Raw genomic sequence first — 12,826 nt, forward strand, 5'->3', positions numbered from 1 at the left:
GGACCGGGTGCCGGGCGCCCGGGCCTCAGCGCCGCCTCCTGCCCCCCCCTGCAGCCGACGCCCATCGGCACAGTCCACACCGACCTGCCCGCGCAGACGCAGCCTCGGGAGAAAGCCCAGCTGTACAGTAAAAACCAGGTGAGAGGCGGGGGGGAGGACCCCAACAGCCTCGGGGGGTGGAGATCACGGCCCACGTGACCCGCTGCTGCCGCTCCCCCCAACCCCCAGGCGCTGAACTCCACCAACGGGGAGCTGAATGCGGACGACCCCACCGCCGGTCACTCCAACGCTCCCATCACAGCGCCTGCAGAGGTGGAGGTGGCAGACGACACCAAGTAAGGCCAGGGGCAGTGGCTGGGGGCGGGGACGCCTGGGGCCCACCCCACCGGCGCTCACTCCCCAGGCCGCCCACCTCCAGGTGCTGCTGTTTCTTCAAGAGGAGAAAGAGGAAATCACTGCAGAGACACAAGTGACTCTGGTGGTGGCACCGCGCACCCTCCTGCTGCAGCGGTGTGGCCCACGGCCAGGACACACGTGACCCGGGGCTGCCCGCTGCCCCCACGTGGGTCACTCCTTCACAAGACTGTGGCCGAAATTTCTACACCTTTCTCGCCCTCCTCTCCGAGAGCATTAACTATTTAAAGTAAGGAAAAGGAAAACGGCGGCCGCCTGCGCCCCTCCTGCCGCGCCTGCTGAAGTGAGTAGTGTGACCTGGAGGCCCCGGCCACCCGCGACGTCCAGCCCGCCTGCCTCATTAGTGTCATCAGGTCCAGCTCGTCTCCCTCGATCCAAAGGCAGTTTTCTCGAGGGGGCGCTGGGGGACGTTGCTGCCGGGGCGTGCACGCCCTGGGCCTCCCTGAGCGAGAGGGGGCGCGCGCTGGGGCGGCACCGACCAAAATGCTGCACCAAAGCTGGGGGGCGTGGCCGGCAGGCGTTCCCGCCGCCCCCTATAGCACTGGGGCGGGCAGCGGCGACCAGCGCCTTGGAGCCCCGCCCCTCCTGCCGGTGAGCGGAGGCCCGACCAGCGGGGGCCTCGGTGCCTCGGGGAGCAGCTGGCGCAGCGGCCGTGCGTCTAGGTCTTGCTTTACAAAGTGTACAGAAATGGCACTTCGTTTCTCTGATGCTTCCTGGAAGCCATAGAACTTAGGGGCTTTTTTTAAGAAAATAAAGAAAAACGAAACCAGTTCTGAGTGTGGTGTCCGGTCTTTCCGAGAGGCACAGCTGAGAAGGGGCAGTAGTAGCTCATGCTCAGTGACAAATGTGGGGTGGGTAGCCAGGGAGAAACAAGTGACAGGGGTCAGGCCTAGGTTTGCCCCTGTTTTCAGGCCAGACGAGAAAACCACCATCAACCTGGCGAAGCGCCAACTCACGGCTGGCTCCCCTGGAGGGACAGAGGGCAGCTCATTGCGAGGTGGGGCTTGAGCACAGCCAGCAGCTGTGCCTCGGGTGGCTGTGAGCATGGGGACAGGAGACGTGCTGAGGGGCCATGGATGGAATGCGTCCCGTGTCCAAATGACACCCCAGTGGGGGGAGCTATGGTGTGAGGGGATTGGCCTTCGGCAGGCGGCCAGGGTGAGATGAGGGTACGTCATGAGGGTGGGACCCCGTGGTGGGGCTGGTGTCCTTGTCAGGAGAGGAGGGGACCAGGGCGAACCCAGAGCACGGTGTCGCCTGCCGAGGGAAACCCGCCTCCGCAGATGGCGACCGCAGAGCCCAGGGAGATGGCCAGACAGCACGCAGAGGCGCCAGCAGCACGCGGAGGCGCCAAAGCCATCTTGGGTCAGACGTTCAAACACCAGGGACAGACGTGAGTAAGGAAACAACTCAGAACAGCAGCTCGAATTCGGGAAGGAAATGTGAGAAAATGAGTGATTTTCGAAGCGAGGAATGGAGTGCAGAGCACCAAGGCTTCGAGTGAGGTTTGCGGAGGGGCCTTGGGAGCAGGGGGCCGACAGTGAGGAGGGACCGGCCCCGCGGGCGATGGGCGGCAGGCCGCGTCCTCCGAGCCTTGGAGGAAGAAGCGCAACCGCCGTTTTAAAACTCGTTCGAGGAAGCCTTCCGGATGGAGAAGACGGGCCTGGGTCTCCGTGTTGAAGGGACCCCTGGGGAAATCGGGGAGGCATCACCTCCAAGACAGTGCCTCCTAAAACGATCGTGTTCCACAGACAACGACGGTCCTCAGGCCGATGGAACAACATACAGGGGCAGGAGAGTTTGTCCCCGGACTTCTCGCAACAGATACACGGAGCTGGGCGACGGTGGCCCATCAGCACTTCCGGCAGGCTCCGCGGACAGCGACGTGTTAAAATGGGCAAAGGGCATCCTCGGAGGGGCTCTGGGGACTGTTTCCTGTGGGTTTGTCGGCAAGAGATGTCCTCAGCGTTCGGTTGCCTGAAGGTGTCTCTATCCCACCTGCACTAACGAAGGATGTTGTCACCTGTGGTTTGGGTTTGGGTTTGGGTTTTTTGCTTGTCAGCATCTTAAAGACGTCACTCCCTCGCTTCTGATGAGGGCTGACTTGTCGGCCTTTTCCCTTTAAAAAGTCATGTCCCCTTTTTATCTGGCTGCTTTTAAGAGTTTGTTCTTTATCTGTGTTTTGAAGTTATGCGATGATGGTGCATGGTTTTTTTCATATTTATCCTGCCAGACATTTGCTGAGATTAGATCTGTGGGTTGATAACTCATTCATTTTGGAAAATTCCTGCTATTATCTCTTCCAATATTTTTTTTGCCCATTTTCTCTCTTTTTTTCTCCAGGACCCCAGTTACCTTTACATGGGACTATTTTGTATGACCCCACAGATCTCTGATACTCTGTTCTGGTTTTTCTTTTTCTATTTTGGGGGGATAATTTTGTCTGTCTTTGGAAATACTGACACCCCCGACTTGACAATGGGTTGACTTGCGATTTTTCAGTTTTATGATGGTGTGAAAGTGATGCTCATTCAGTCAGAACCGGACTTGGACCCTTTCCCGGGCCAGCGAAGTGCGCCCCGTCCCCTTGCTGTGCGGGCGGGGCCGGAGGTGGTTCTGCCCACGTGTGGCTTCTGTGCGCGTCCCCGGCCGTTTCCACGGCTCAGGCACGTTAAAGGCATTTTCAGCTCGCGATAGGTTCGGCTGATGCGGGCTCACCTGTGTGGCTCACCCGCGTGCATCCCGCCCTCCGTCACGGTGTGGCGTTCTGATCTCTGCCATCCAGCAGCTCCTCTGAGTCGTTTTTAGTTCTATGGTTTCCATTTCTCTCTGCAGAGTGTTTCTCGATTGAAATCCTCCGTCTCTTCCTGGCTCTGCCCCCCTTCTCCCGCGTCTCTAACACGTTTACAATCAGGGCCGCGGTCCCCTGGTTCCCTGGACGCTGACCTCAACATCGGGCCTCCGTGGGCTGCGGCCCCTTGTGGACGGGCCACGTGTCACCCTCTCCATTTTTCCTGCACTGCAAACACCGCGTGTGGAAGGACAGCGAGGCGGACTCGCACTCCGTCCCTCACGGGCAGCCCGGGCGAGGGGATGTCCCTGAGCCACTAAAGTTAGCTCCATTCGCCCAGAGGTCAAATGCCCAAGGGGCCTGGTTTGCTCGCCGGCCCCTCGTTCTAGCGGCACGTGGAGTTCTGCACATGGGAAGGCTGCCGGGGTCCCCCTCCGCCAGCACCCGCCGCACCCCACCCCCCGGCTCAGGCAGCGTCCCACGGGGCCTGCGCCACTCTGCCAGCTGCCCTGCCCCCAGCACGCAGGCTCAGATGTGGCTGTCAGGGCAGGTACTTAGCTCACCCATCACCAGCTTCGGTCACATGTGTTTATGTGCTAAGGACGCAGAGCTGCCCTCTCCGCAAGTCTCGAGGGCACAAGATAGTGTTGTCACTGCAGTCACCGTGCTGGACGGGAGATCCGTCGCGACTTCTCAACTAGGAGTCGCTGCCCTTGACCAGCCTCTACACGTCTGCCCGCCCCAGCCCGGGGCCACCTTTCTGCTCTCTGGTCCTGTGAGGTCACGTGGCGTTTGCCTTTCCAAGTCAGGCCTATGTCACTCAGCGTGTCCTGGTTCATCCAGGTTGTCGCGCGCAGAAAGAGTTCCTTCTTTCTGAGGCTGAATCGTGTTCCGTTTGCCTGTGTGAACAGACCACTGTACGCGTGCGTCTGCAAAATACACACGCATCACGTTTTCTTTGCCCGTCACTCCGCCAAGGACACCGAGGTTGTGTCCGCGTCCCGGCTGTGGCCGGCGGTGCCGCACAGAACGTGGTGGTGCGGACACGTGAGGGTCTGCCTTTGTCTCCCCGGGACACACTCGGGAGAGGGTGGCTGGGTCACACGCGGTTCTGTCCTGCATCCTTGGAGGAACTGCCACGGTCTTCTGGAGTGGCTGCACCTGTACGTGATTTCTGGGGAGAAAGTGTCCTTTTCCGAGTATTCAGGCAGCGGGAGTACGGGCCTGCCCTGACGGCCATCCTCAGCCAGAGCCCGGCCCCTCGTGTGTCTCTGGCGTCTGCGGGACCTTCGATGGTGTCCCCTTTGCATTCCCGATACTGGGCTCATGTTGTCTTTTTCAGAGTTTTGTTATGGTTTCATGAAAAAAAACAGCCGATGGTCTGTTTTGTATTTCATTTGTTTTCTGCTTCATTTTTGGTCTTATTTTGTTCTTTGGGGGGAGGACTTTGCTGTTAATTTTCTAGTTTCTTGAAAGTTTAGACTCCCAATTCTAAACCTTTTCCAACCTCTACGTAACGTATAAATTTCTCCCTCAATTCTGCTTTAGCAGGACCCTCAGACTTTGGTTTATCACAATGGCGGCCTCACGCAGTTCCAAGAACATCCTAATTTGCATCTTTTTTTTTACCCCGTTCATGGAGAAGCGCTTCTCGGTTACCAGGCACTTTGGGATTGTGTCGTCTCCTGTGATTGACATGCAATTCGCTTCCACTGTGGTCACAGACGCCGTACCTGCGTGCGGTCAAGCCCCCTAATTGCGCTTCATTGTGAGAACGTGGCCCATTTCGGCCACCGTTTCCTGCCACGCTGGCCCTGGTGTTTGTCCCGTGTGGCGACGCGGTCGGCCGCTGTGCATGCTCGGATCCGAGACCGAGACCCTCCCCATTCCGTCTGTCTGCTTGTTCTGTCGCTTACAGGTGTCACTCTCCAGCTTCGGTCACAGATTTGCCGGGTGCTCGTGTGTGTTCTGTCAGCTCCTGGTTTCACCGTTTCGAACCCCAGCTGCGGTGCGTCGGCATCCAGGACCCTTGCGATCTCTGGCCGCGTTGACGGTTTTATCATGGGACATGTCCTGCGAGCACTGCCTGCCTGACGTCCGCTTCCGGTACTGACGGCTGGCGTCTGTGCAGCGTGGCTCTTGGAGTGAGACGTGTCGCCACCAGGGTTCGGTCTTGGTTTCGCGTCCAGCCTGACAGTCTTCGTCCTGTAACTGGGGCGTTTAGAGCTGTTCGCAGCCAGCGCGGCCACTGACACAGTTGCGTCTGTCTGCAATTTTGCTGCTCGATTTCTTTGACGCCATCTGCCTTCCCTCTACTTTCTGAGGGCGCAGAATTCCAGTCTGGTGGTACAGTCGTCCCGCCACCCGCGGTTTCAGCTACCCGCGGCCCAAAAATACTAAATGGGAAGTTCCAGAAATATTTTACGCGTTTTAAATTGCATGCTGTTCTGAGGAGCGTGATGAATCTTGCCATCCAGCTCTGTCCCACCCGGGTGTGACCCAGCCGTGTCCTGCCCGTCGGCGCCGTGACGCGCCCTGTCGATTCCTTACTCGGTAGCTGCCCCGGTTATCGGAGCCACCGTCTGTGTCACGGGTCTTGTGTTCAAGTCATTGTCACTTTCCTTGATAATGCCACTCGCTCGCACGCTGACATCATTTTTATTACACTGTATTGTTGTGATTATTGTTAATTTCTCACAGTTTAATTTATGATTAAACTTTATCACAAATTTTTATATTTAGGAAAAAAAAAAACCAGTATGTATAGCAGTATGTATACTGCTCGCGAGGCTCATGGGACGCGTCCCCCGCAGATAAGGGGGAACGGCTGTACTTTCCCCTGGCTGCCTTTAGGATTTGTTCCTTTGGGTTCCAGCAGTTTGACTGACTATGTATTTGTTGTTTTGTTGTTCTGTTTTTTAAAATCTCACTGTGGGTCACTGATCTGTGAATGTGTCTTGATTGATTTGGACACGTCCTTGGCTACCGCCTCTTCCTGGACAACCCGGGGCCCGCTCTCCCCTGGGGCCCCACCGGCGGGTGCTGGGCCCTTCGCGGCCCCTTCACGTCTCCGTCTCCCGTGCTCTGCGGTTTTCTGTCCTTCTGTCCTCCTTGCCTTGTTTCCTGGTTCGCGAGCCACCGAGTTCTTCGTCGCAGACCCTGCGGTTTTCAGGTGCAGAACGCCAGGTGCATTCCCGCTGTGGCAATCCGCCGTTGTCGCATGTGTCTGTGTTCTCCACTGTCTCGAACACGTAAAGTCTCTGATCAAACTCAATTTCTGAAATATGTCTGAGTGTTTTCTCTTTCCTACTTTTTCTTTTTTTGTAGTTGTTTCCCAGCATGCTTCGTAATTTTCAAGTGAATCTGGGCATTGTAACAACCAGCAGTGACAGGCAGGGGCCCAGGCCAGGTGACCTGCCCCCACCCAGGTGCAGCCAGGGACCTAGCCGAGCACTCCCGGGTGCCTAGTGCACACCTGAACAGGTGCAGAGCCTGCGTGATCCCTGCTGACACTTGGGAAGGTGCCAGGAGACTCCAAAGGGCTCTGCCTGGGCAGAGCCCACGGTGTGGCCTCCCCTGCTGGTGGCTGTGGCGGTGCTGCCCACCTGGGTACCCGGGGTCCCCCACTGCTGCACAGCAGGGGCGGGGGGGTCCCGGCTCCCTTACGGGGTACAGCCACACGGCGGGCAGGGCCTGGTGTCAGCTGCCGTCCTCTGGCTCCACAGGAAGAAGCATGCGAGTCAGCTTAGATCTGTTTCTTTTTATTTAAAAAAATCTTTTGGGGTGTGGCATGAGCAGGCACACCTTCCATGGCTTCCGGGAGGACACAGATTCCAGCGGGCAGCAAGGGGCAGAAACACCAGAGGGTGAAGGGGTCGCATCGGGCGGGCTGTGCCCTCCAGCGCCTGTGGGCGGAGCGCTCACTCGGGCTGGGCGGGCGAGCGGGGACAGTTATGTACAGGCAGGTGGGCAGGGTCCTCTGGACCCATGGGCAGCAGGGACGTGGCCACCATGGCTGCCCACAGCGTCGCCCCTCCCAGGCAGACGGGCTGAAGCCAGGAGGGGTCTGTCCAGGGAAGCTGAAATGGGTAGGGCCTGGCAGATGGCCTGCAGGACCTGGGGTTGGGGTGCAAGCCCCCCGAGTCCTACCCCCTGGGTCTTAGGCCTACATCCTGGGGACCAGATCAGGGGGCCTGAGCGTCCCCAGTGAACAGATGAAAGGAACACACCCCAACCACACATACTAGGGAGGGCGCCCAGCGTGGTCCCCTACCAGAGCTGGGGCCCCGAGATGCACTGCCATGTGCGGTCACACGAAAATGAGACGGCCTGCACGGTCCCACCATCGGGTAGCTGGCCAGGTGGCCCTGAGCTGCAGGAACAGCGAGCAGGACGCCTACACCTGAGTCCTAGGGACCTCCTCCCGGGTCAGGCCAGCCCCGGCCGCAGTCCTGAGGGATCGTCCCGCCCGACGGCGACCTCCCAGCTCTGAACTGGCAGCCAGCGGGCCCAGGGGGACACCAGGGACGTGGGCGGAGCCGCAGCCGCATGCACAGGCGGCTGGCCGGGGACTAGGTGTAGAAGATCAGCTCCGGGATCTGGCCGTCCTCCACCGACGTGCCGTTGTTGTTTCCCGCCGCGTAGCAGAAGGTGAAGCACGTCTTGGCCCCCGTCGTGGGCGACTCGTGGGTCACCTTGCGCAGGCCTTTGGTGCCGTAGTGGGAGTCCGGGCCCTGCAGGGTGGGCCGCACCACAGTCAGGCCCCGGGCAGCGCGACTGGGTGGAGGGTGGCGGGTGACGGCCCCAGGGAGGCAAACCATCTACGCCCCAATAGATGGCCACGTCTCCCAGCCCCACACCAGTGGACATGCCTGAGCGAAGGAGCGTGGGTCAGGGTCAAGTCAGGGTCCTGGAGAGGGGTCAGGGATCAGGGTTGAGGATCAGTTGGGATCAGATGTCAGGATTAAGGTCCCAGGTAGGGATAAGGGATCAGGGTCAGGTCAGATGTCAGGGTCGGGGTACTAAGCAAGGATTGGGAATCAGTCAGGGTCAGATGCCAGGGTTAGGTCCCGGAGAAAGTTCTGGGATTGGAGCAGTTTGTGTCTTGTCCCGGCATCAGAGTTCACTTCAGGTCAGGGCTAGGGTCAGGGTCAGGTCAGACACACCTTCAGTGTGGCACAGGCCGTGTAGTTGACATTGGGCAGCACCTCCACCGGCTCCTTGAACATGACCCGGAAAGTGCTGGCCGAGCCATCGCAGCTGAAGCCTGTGTCATTCTGGCCCAGAACCGTGTTGCTGTCCGTGTGGATGATCTGTGGGAGCAGGAGCCAGGCCGCTTACGGAGGCCGGCAGGCCCCCGGGCACCACTCACGGGCCCCACGGGAGGGCGAGAGCTGAGCCCTGCCCCAGGCCCCACCGCACAAGGTCTGGCCTGTGAGCGCCAGGGGGCCCATAGGGTAGAGAGCATAGTACCCATGGACTCTAGATCATTCCCTCCACTATGGAGTGTGACACCGAGCAGATCCAAGCAGGGGAATGATGGGGCCTAGTTGGGGGCGGGGCCTGGCCTAGGGCGGGGCCTGAGGTGGATCTGGGGAGGGACCTGGTCTGGGGCAGGATCTGGGGTGGGGCCTGGTCTGGGCCTGGGGCAAGGCCTTGCCTAGAGTGGGGCCTGGCTTTGGGCGGGGTCTGGGGAGGGGTCTGGGGCGGGGCCGGAGCTCACAGTACCTGGATGTTCACTTGGTAATCCGTGGGCCCATGGATGGAGCCGTAGAGCCCGAAGCCAACCACGAAGATGCGTTTGTTGACGGAAAACCTGACAGACGGAGGAGTGAGGTGCAGGACTCCGGATGACCCCGCATCCGGCTAAGAGAACACGAGCCAGGGAGCCCCTGGGGCTTCCACCCGCCCGTGCACTCGGGCCTTGGGACCCCCCAGGGTGGGGCCCACTTTCAGGGCCACCAGCAGCTGCGCTCGCCGCCTCCACCTAGCTCCCCATGACCCGGTGCCCTGCCCCCAGCGCCCGCCATCCCGCGCCCACCTGATGCGGTCGCTGGTGCCGCTGTAGCCCCAGCGGCTCTCCACCTGCTGGAAGCGGTTAATGCTGCACTCTTTGCCGCGGAGGCAGCAGCGCGGCCGGTCAATGAAGTCCACCCGAGGCTTGGGATTGACGGTGAAGTGCAGGAAGAGGCTGACCACCTCCCGGTCCACAAGGATACCCGACTGAGCAGGCCCTGTGGGCACAGGGGAAGTGGGTGGGAGGAGCGAGGTCTGGCCTGAGGCCGCAGAGGTGGGAAGGATGGCCGGGGGCACCCCAGACACAGGAGACCGGCATGGACAGGCACCTCGAATCTGCAGTATCTTTCAGAGGTGACCTTGGGTTTTCTGCAACACGTTAGGGATCCAGGCAGCCCCGAGGTGGGCAGCCCTTCCGCCCCAGCGTTTGGGGAGGGGTCCGACACGCAGAAGGGGGCTGACGCTGACTCACTGGCTCATTGGGCAAAATGCCCCTCCTGGTCCCAGGTCTCCCGGCCTGCACTGGGGACCACCCCTCAGGTCTACGCCCAGTTGACAGAGCACGAGGCTATCAGCAGCCAAGGGTGACTCCCAGGCAGAAGTGACCTGGGGCCTCTGGCCAGGCAGCACAGACACAGCGGGATGAGGAGAACCGCCGAGACAGACTGGCAGCTGGAAAGGGGACCGGGACACAAAGATATGACAGCAACGGCGGGGGGGCCACACGCAAGCCAAGGCGGGCGGGGCTGGAGGCGTCCGCCTCTGGGACAGAGCGCAGGACACGGGCCTGGGGCTTCCCAAGAGTCACTCATCTACCAGCTCCAAACCCACTTCCACAGGAGACCAGCTGCGGCATCGCTCACGACCCCACAGCCCCACACGACACAGACCCTCACAGCAAGACAGGAGCCGGCTACAGATTAGTGAATGAGAAAGATACGGGACTGAATGAGATGTTGACCATCGCCATTTTTAATCTCCATAGAAGATGCACACAAAATGGTGCAGGAGGCCCCAACCGTGGTGCACAGGGCTGGGAGGGGGTTTCCGGCTTCACTCTACTTGTACCCTCAAAGAGAATGTAAGAAGCCGGAGAATCCTCTAAAACATAGTAAGTGACCAAGGACCAGAGCCGCAGGGGACCTGCTGCAGAGGAACAGGGCCAGAAGGCTTACCCCGAAACCAGGGGACACACACACTGTCCTTCCCAGAGCTTTCACGCTTGGGGGAAGCGTGGGAGGGCCTGGATCTTCCAGAGGATTAGTTAGGTGGGCCATGTCACAGGCCAGAGACCCCCAGGGGACTGGCAGCCAGGTGGGCTGGGAGACCTCGAGGAGAACAGGTTTGGGGGTGAAAGCCAGGCTGCAGAGGAGAGCCCAGCGGGGCTTCTGTCTGTCTTAGCAAAGGACAGTCCAATGTTGTACCCTGGGACCTCCCAGGGGACAGGGCCATTTCTGGGGACATCCATGGTCCTCATGACTGAGGGTAGGGGCCAAGGACGATGTCCAACACCCGCAGTGCCCAGGATGCCCCAGAGAACAGCCCAGCCCCAGGGTCCCCAATAAGCGGACGTTCTTTGAGGCGTCACCCTGGCATTGATGGGATGCTGGACCACCACATAAAACGTGGCCAGCCCGCCCGGCGGGCCCGGACATGGCATGGGCCCGGGACAGACAAGGCAGCGGGTAGCCCGGCCACAGGGCTGCAGCGCCAAGCCCCATCCAGAACCTTCCACCTCAGCCATGAGACTGCCGTGAGCCGGAGGCCCAGCCCCAGGGGCGGGGTTCCACCTCACGTGGGGCAAGAGGTACACTCAGGGCCGCTCCACATGGGCCTGACCCCGCCCTGCTCAGCGTCCCCAAGGCCCAGGCCACTTTCTACCCCTTCGCGGCTGAAGCTGGCACCCAGCCTCCAAAGACGTGAGCCAAGACAGGGTCCCTCGTGGCTGGTACACTCACACACACGCGTGGGCACGGGGGACACGGAGGGAGACGCGGGACGGACAAACGGCGTCTGTGGTCGTGCCGTCTTTGCACGTTTGTGCGCAATCCGCGCTTCTGGTCAACACGACACAGAGGAGCACACTCGGGTTCCTGGCGGGATTCTAGGCCAACGCGCACACGACGGGGTCACAGGCGGTGTCCCTGGAGGCCGCGCTCCCCCCGAGCACCGCGGGCGTTACCTGCGGCGAACTCCTCGATCGTCATCAGCGGGAAGCGGATGAGGGCCAGCGCCTCGCCCAGGACCTTGCGTTTGTTCTCGGGCGTCACCTGCAGCTGCTGCCGCTGACACTCGGCCTCAGACCAGCGGACGACGGCGTTGAACAGGCGCACCTCGCGGACGCCCAGCGTGTCCCGCTCCAGGACGGCCACCAGCGTGTCTGCAGGGGACGGGCCGAGTCAGCGTGGACGCTGCAGCCCCAGCCAGGGCTCATCACACAGCACGCACGGCCTCTGCCCGTGCTGGGGATGGAGGTCGCGCCAGCTCTGGGCTGCACCTGTCACCCAGCCCATCACCGACGGCAGCAGGGTCACGTGGGCCAGGCAGAAGCCTGTGGCCGGCGAGGCCGTGCACACAGACCCCCTGGGCTGGGGCAGGGGCGTGCCCACTGCGCTGGAGGACGGCGGGGCCCCCGCCGCTGGCCTCACCCCGGTCGATGTCCGTGAAGCCCTCTGCGGCGATGGCGTCGGCCGTGTTCTTGTCGATGTTCTCCAGGCACAGGCTGGCCAGCTGCGGCTCGTCGAAGAGGCGGGCCTGCACGGGGTGGCATGTCAAAACCCAGCCCACTGGCTCCCCGCTTCAGACCCGGTCACGGCCCTGAGGTCTCGGGGCCTGGGTGCCCACAGGCTGTTGTGCGAGGGGCCGGCAGCAGCCACGGGCTGGGTGAAATGCCTGCCAGGGCCCCTTCTAACGCCGTGGCACCCAGCAAGTGACGGCTGCCGACCAGCACAGAAGACAGGGCTAACCCCGGGCAGGGGCGCCCAGGCCCCTCGAGAAGACCACAGATGACCAGTGGGTCACGGAAGTCTGTGCCCGAGACTTGCTGCATCAGGAACCGTGCTTGGGTGGGGGGCCGGGGAGGGGACACCCGGACTCGGTCCGCCCAGAACGCCTGGGCGTCCGCTGTGCCCAGATCCTGGCTGGGGGACCGCACATGGCCACAGCCCTCAGCAGGTGGCTAGGAGCAGCCACCACGTGACAGTCCAGGCTCTGGCCCTTCAAAGCGACTCAGTGAGGTCAGGGCCCAAGGCAAAGAGTCAGCAAATCCGACTCATCTGGGGAGGCCTGAGCCCGTCCTGGGGGAGGGGGCCCCTGCCTGTGCCCAGGTCCCTCCTGGCTCTCTGGCCTGCACCGCAACCTGGCTGACCACACAGAGCCCCAAACAGACCTTCTCAAAGAAACAAAGGCAACCGCCTTTCTCCTCACATCTGAGCCCCGAAAAACGGCATCAGAGCCAGCGGGAAACCCGCAGCCAATGATCTGCCAAAGCGGCTCAGAGACGCGCGCAGAGCACGCGGGCCACCAGGTGGGGCGGGGCCCTCTCCCTGGCGCAAAGCTCGAAGGACGCAGGGGACTCAGAGCCGCCCCACCTGTCTGCGTGCCACC

At 61.3% G+C, this 12,826-nt stretch overlaps 2 protein-coding genes across 4 annotated transcripts in view; one reads left to right on the forward strand and one right to left on the reverse strand.

Moving 5' to 3' along the window:
* Positions 1 to 1,183, forward strand: part of CSNK1G2 (casein kinase 1 gamma 2) — a 13,838-nt gene extending 12,655 nt beyond the window's left edge. The window contains exons 10-12 of the mRNA XM_025042990.1: positions 55 to 138; positions 229 to 335; positions 419 to 1,183. Coding sequence (XP_024898758.1) covers positions 55 to 138; positions 229 to 335; positions 419 to 473 — 246 coding nt within the window. The 3' untranslated portion in view covers positions 474 to 1,183. The remainder of the gene's footprint in view (positions 1 to 54; positions 139 to 228; positions 336 to 418) is intronic.
* Positions 1,184 to 6,950: 5,767 nt separating this feature from the next.
* BTBD2 (BTB domain containing 2) overlaps positions 6,951 to 12,826 on the reverse strand; it is a 15,929-nt gene continuing 10,053 nt past the window's right edge. For all 3 annotated transcript variants that reach the window (XM_025042971.1, XM_006904064.3, XM_015585944.2), the window contains 6 exons: positions 11,869 to 11,974; positions 11,403 to 11,600; positions 9,246 to 9,438; positions 8,933 to 9,020; positions 8,371 to 8,517; positions 6,951 to 7,938 (listed from right to left, as the gene is read on the reverse strand). In XM_025042971.1, the coding sequence (XP_024898739.1) occupies positions 7,777 to 7,938; positions 8,371 to 8,517; positions 8,933 to 9,020; positions 9,246 to 9,438; positions 11,403 to 11,600; positions 11,869 to 11,974 (894 nt within the window). In that variant the 3' untranslated portion in view covers positions 6,951 to 7,776. The remainder of the gene's footprint in view (positions 7,939 to 8,370; positions 8,518 to 8,932; positions 9,021 to 9,245; positions 9,439 to 11,402; positions 11,601 to 11,868; positions 11,975 to 12,826) is intronic.

This window comes from Pteropus alecto, unplaced genomic scaffold, assembly GCF_000325575.1.
Source record: "Pteropus alecto unplaced genomic scaffold, ASM32557v1 scaffold30, whole genome shotgun sequence".
NCBI classification, from domain to species: domain Eukaryota; kingdom Metazoa; phylum Chordata; class Mammalia; order Chiroptera; family Pteropodidae; genus Pteropus; species Pteropus alecto.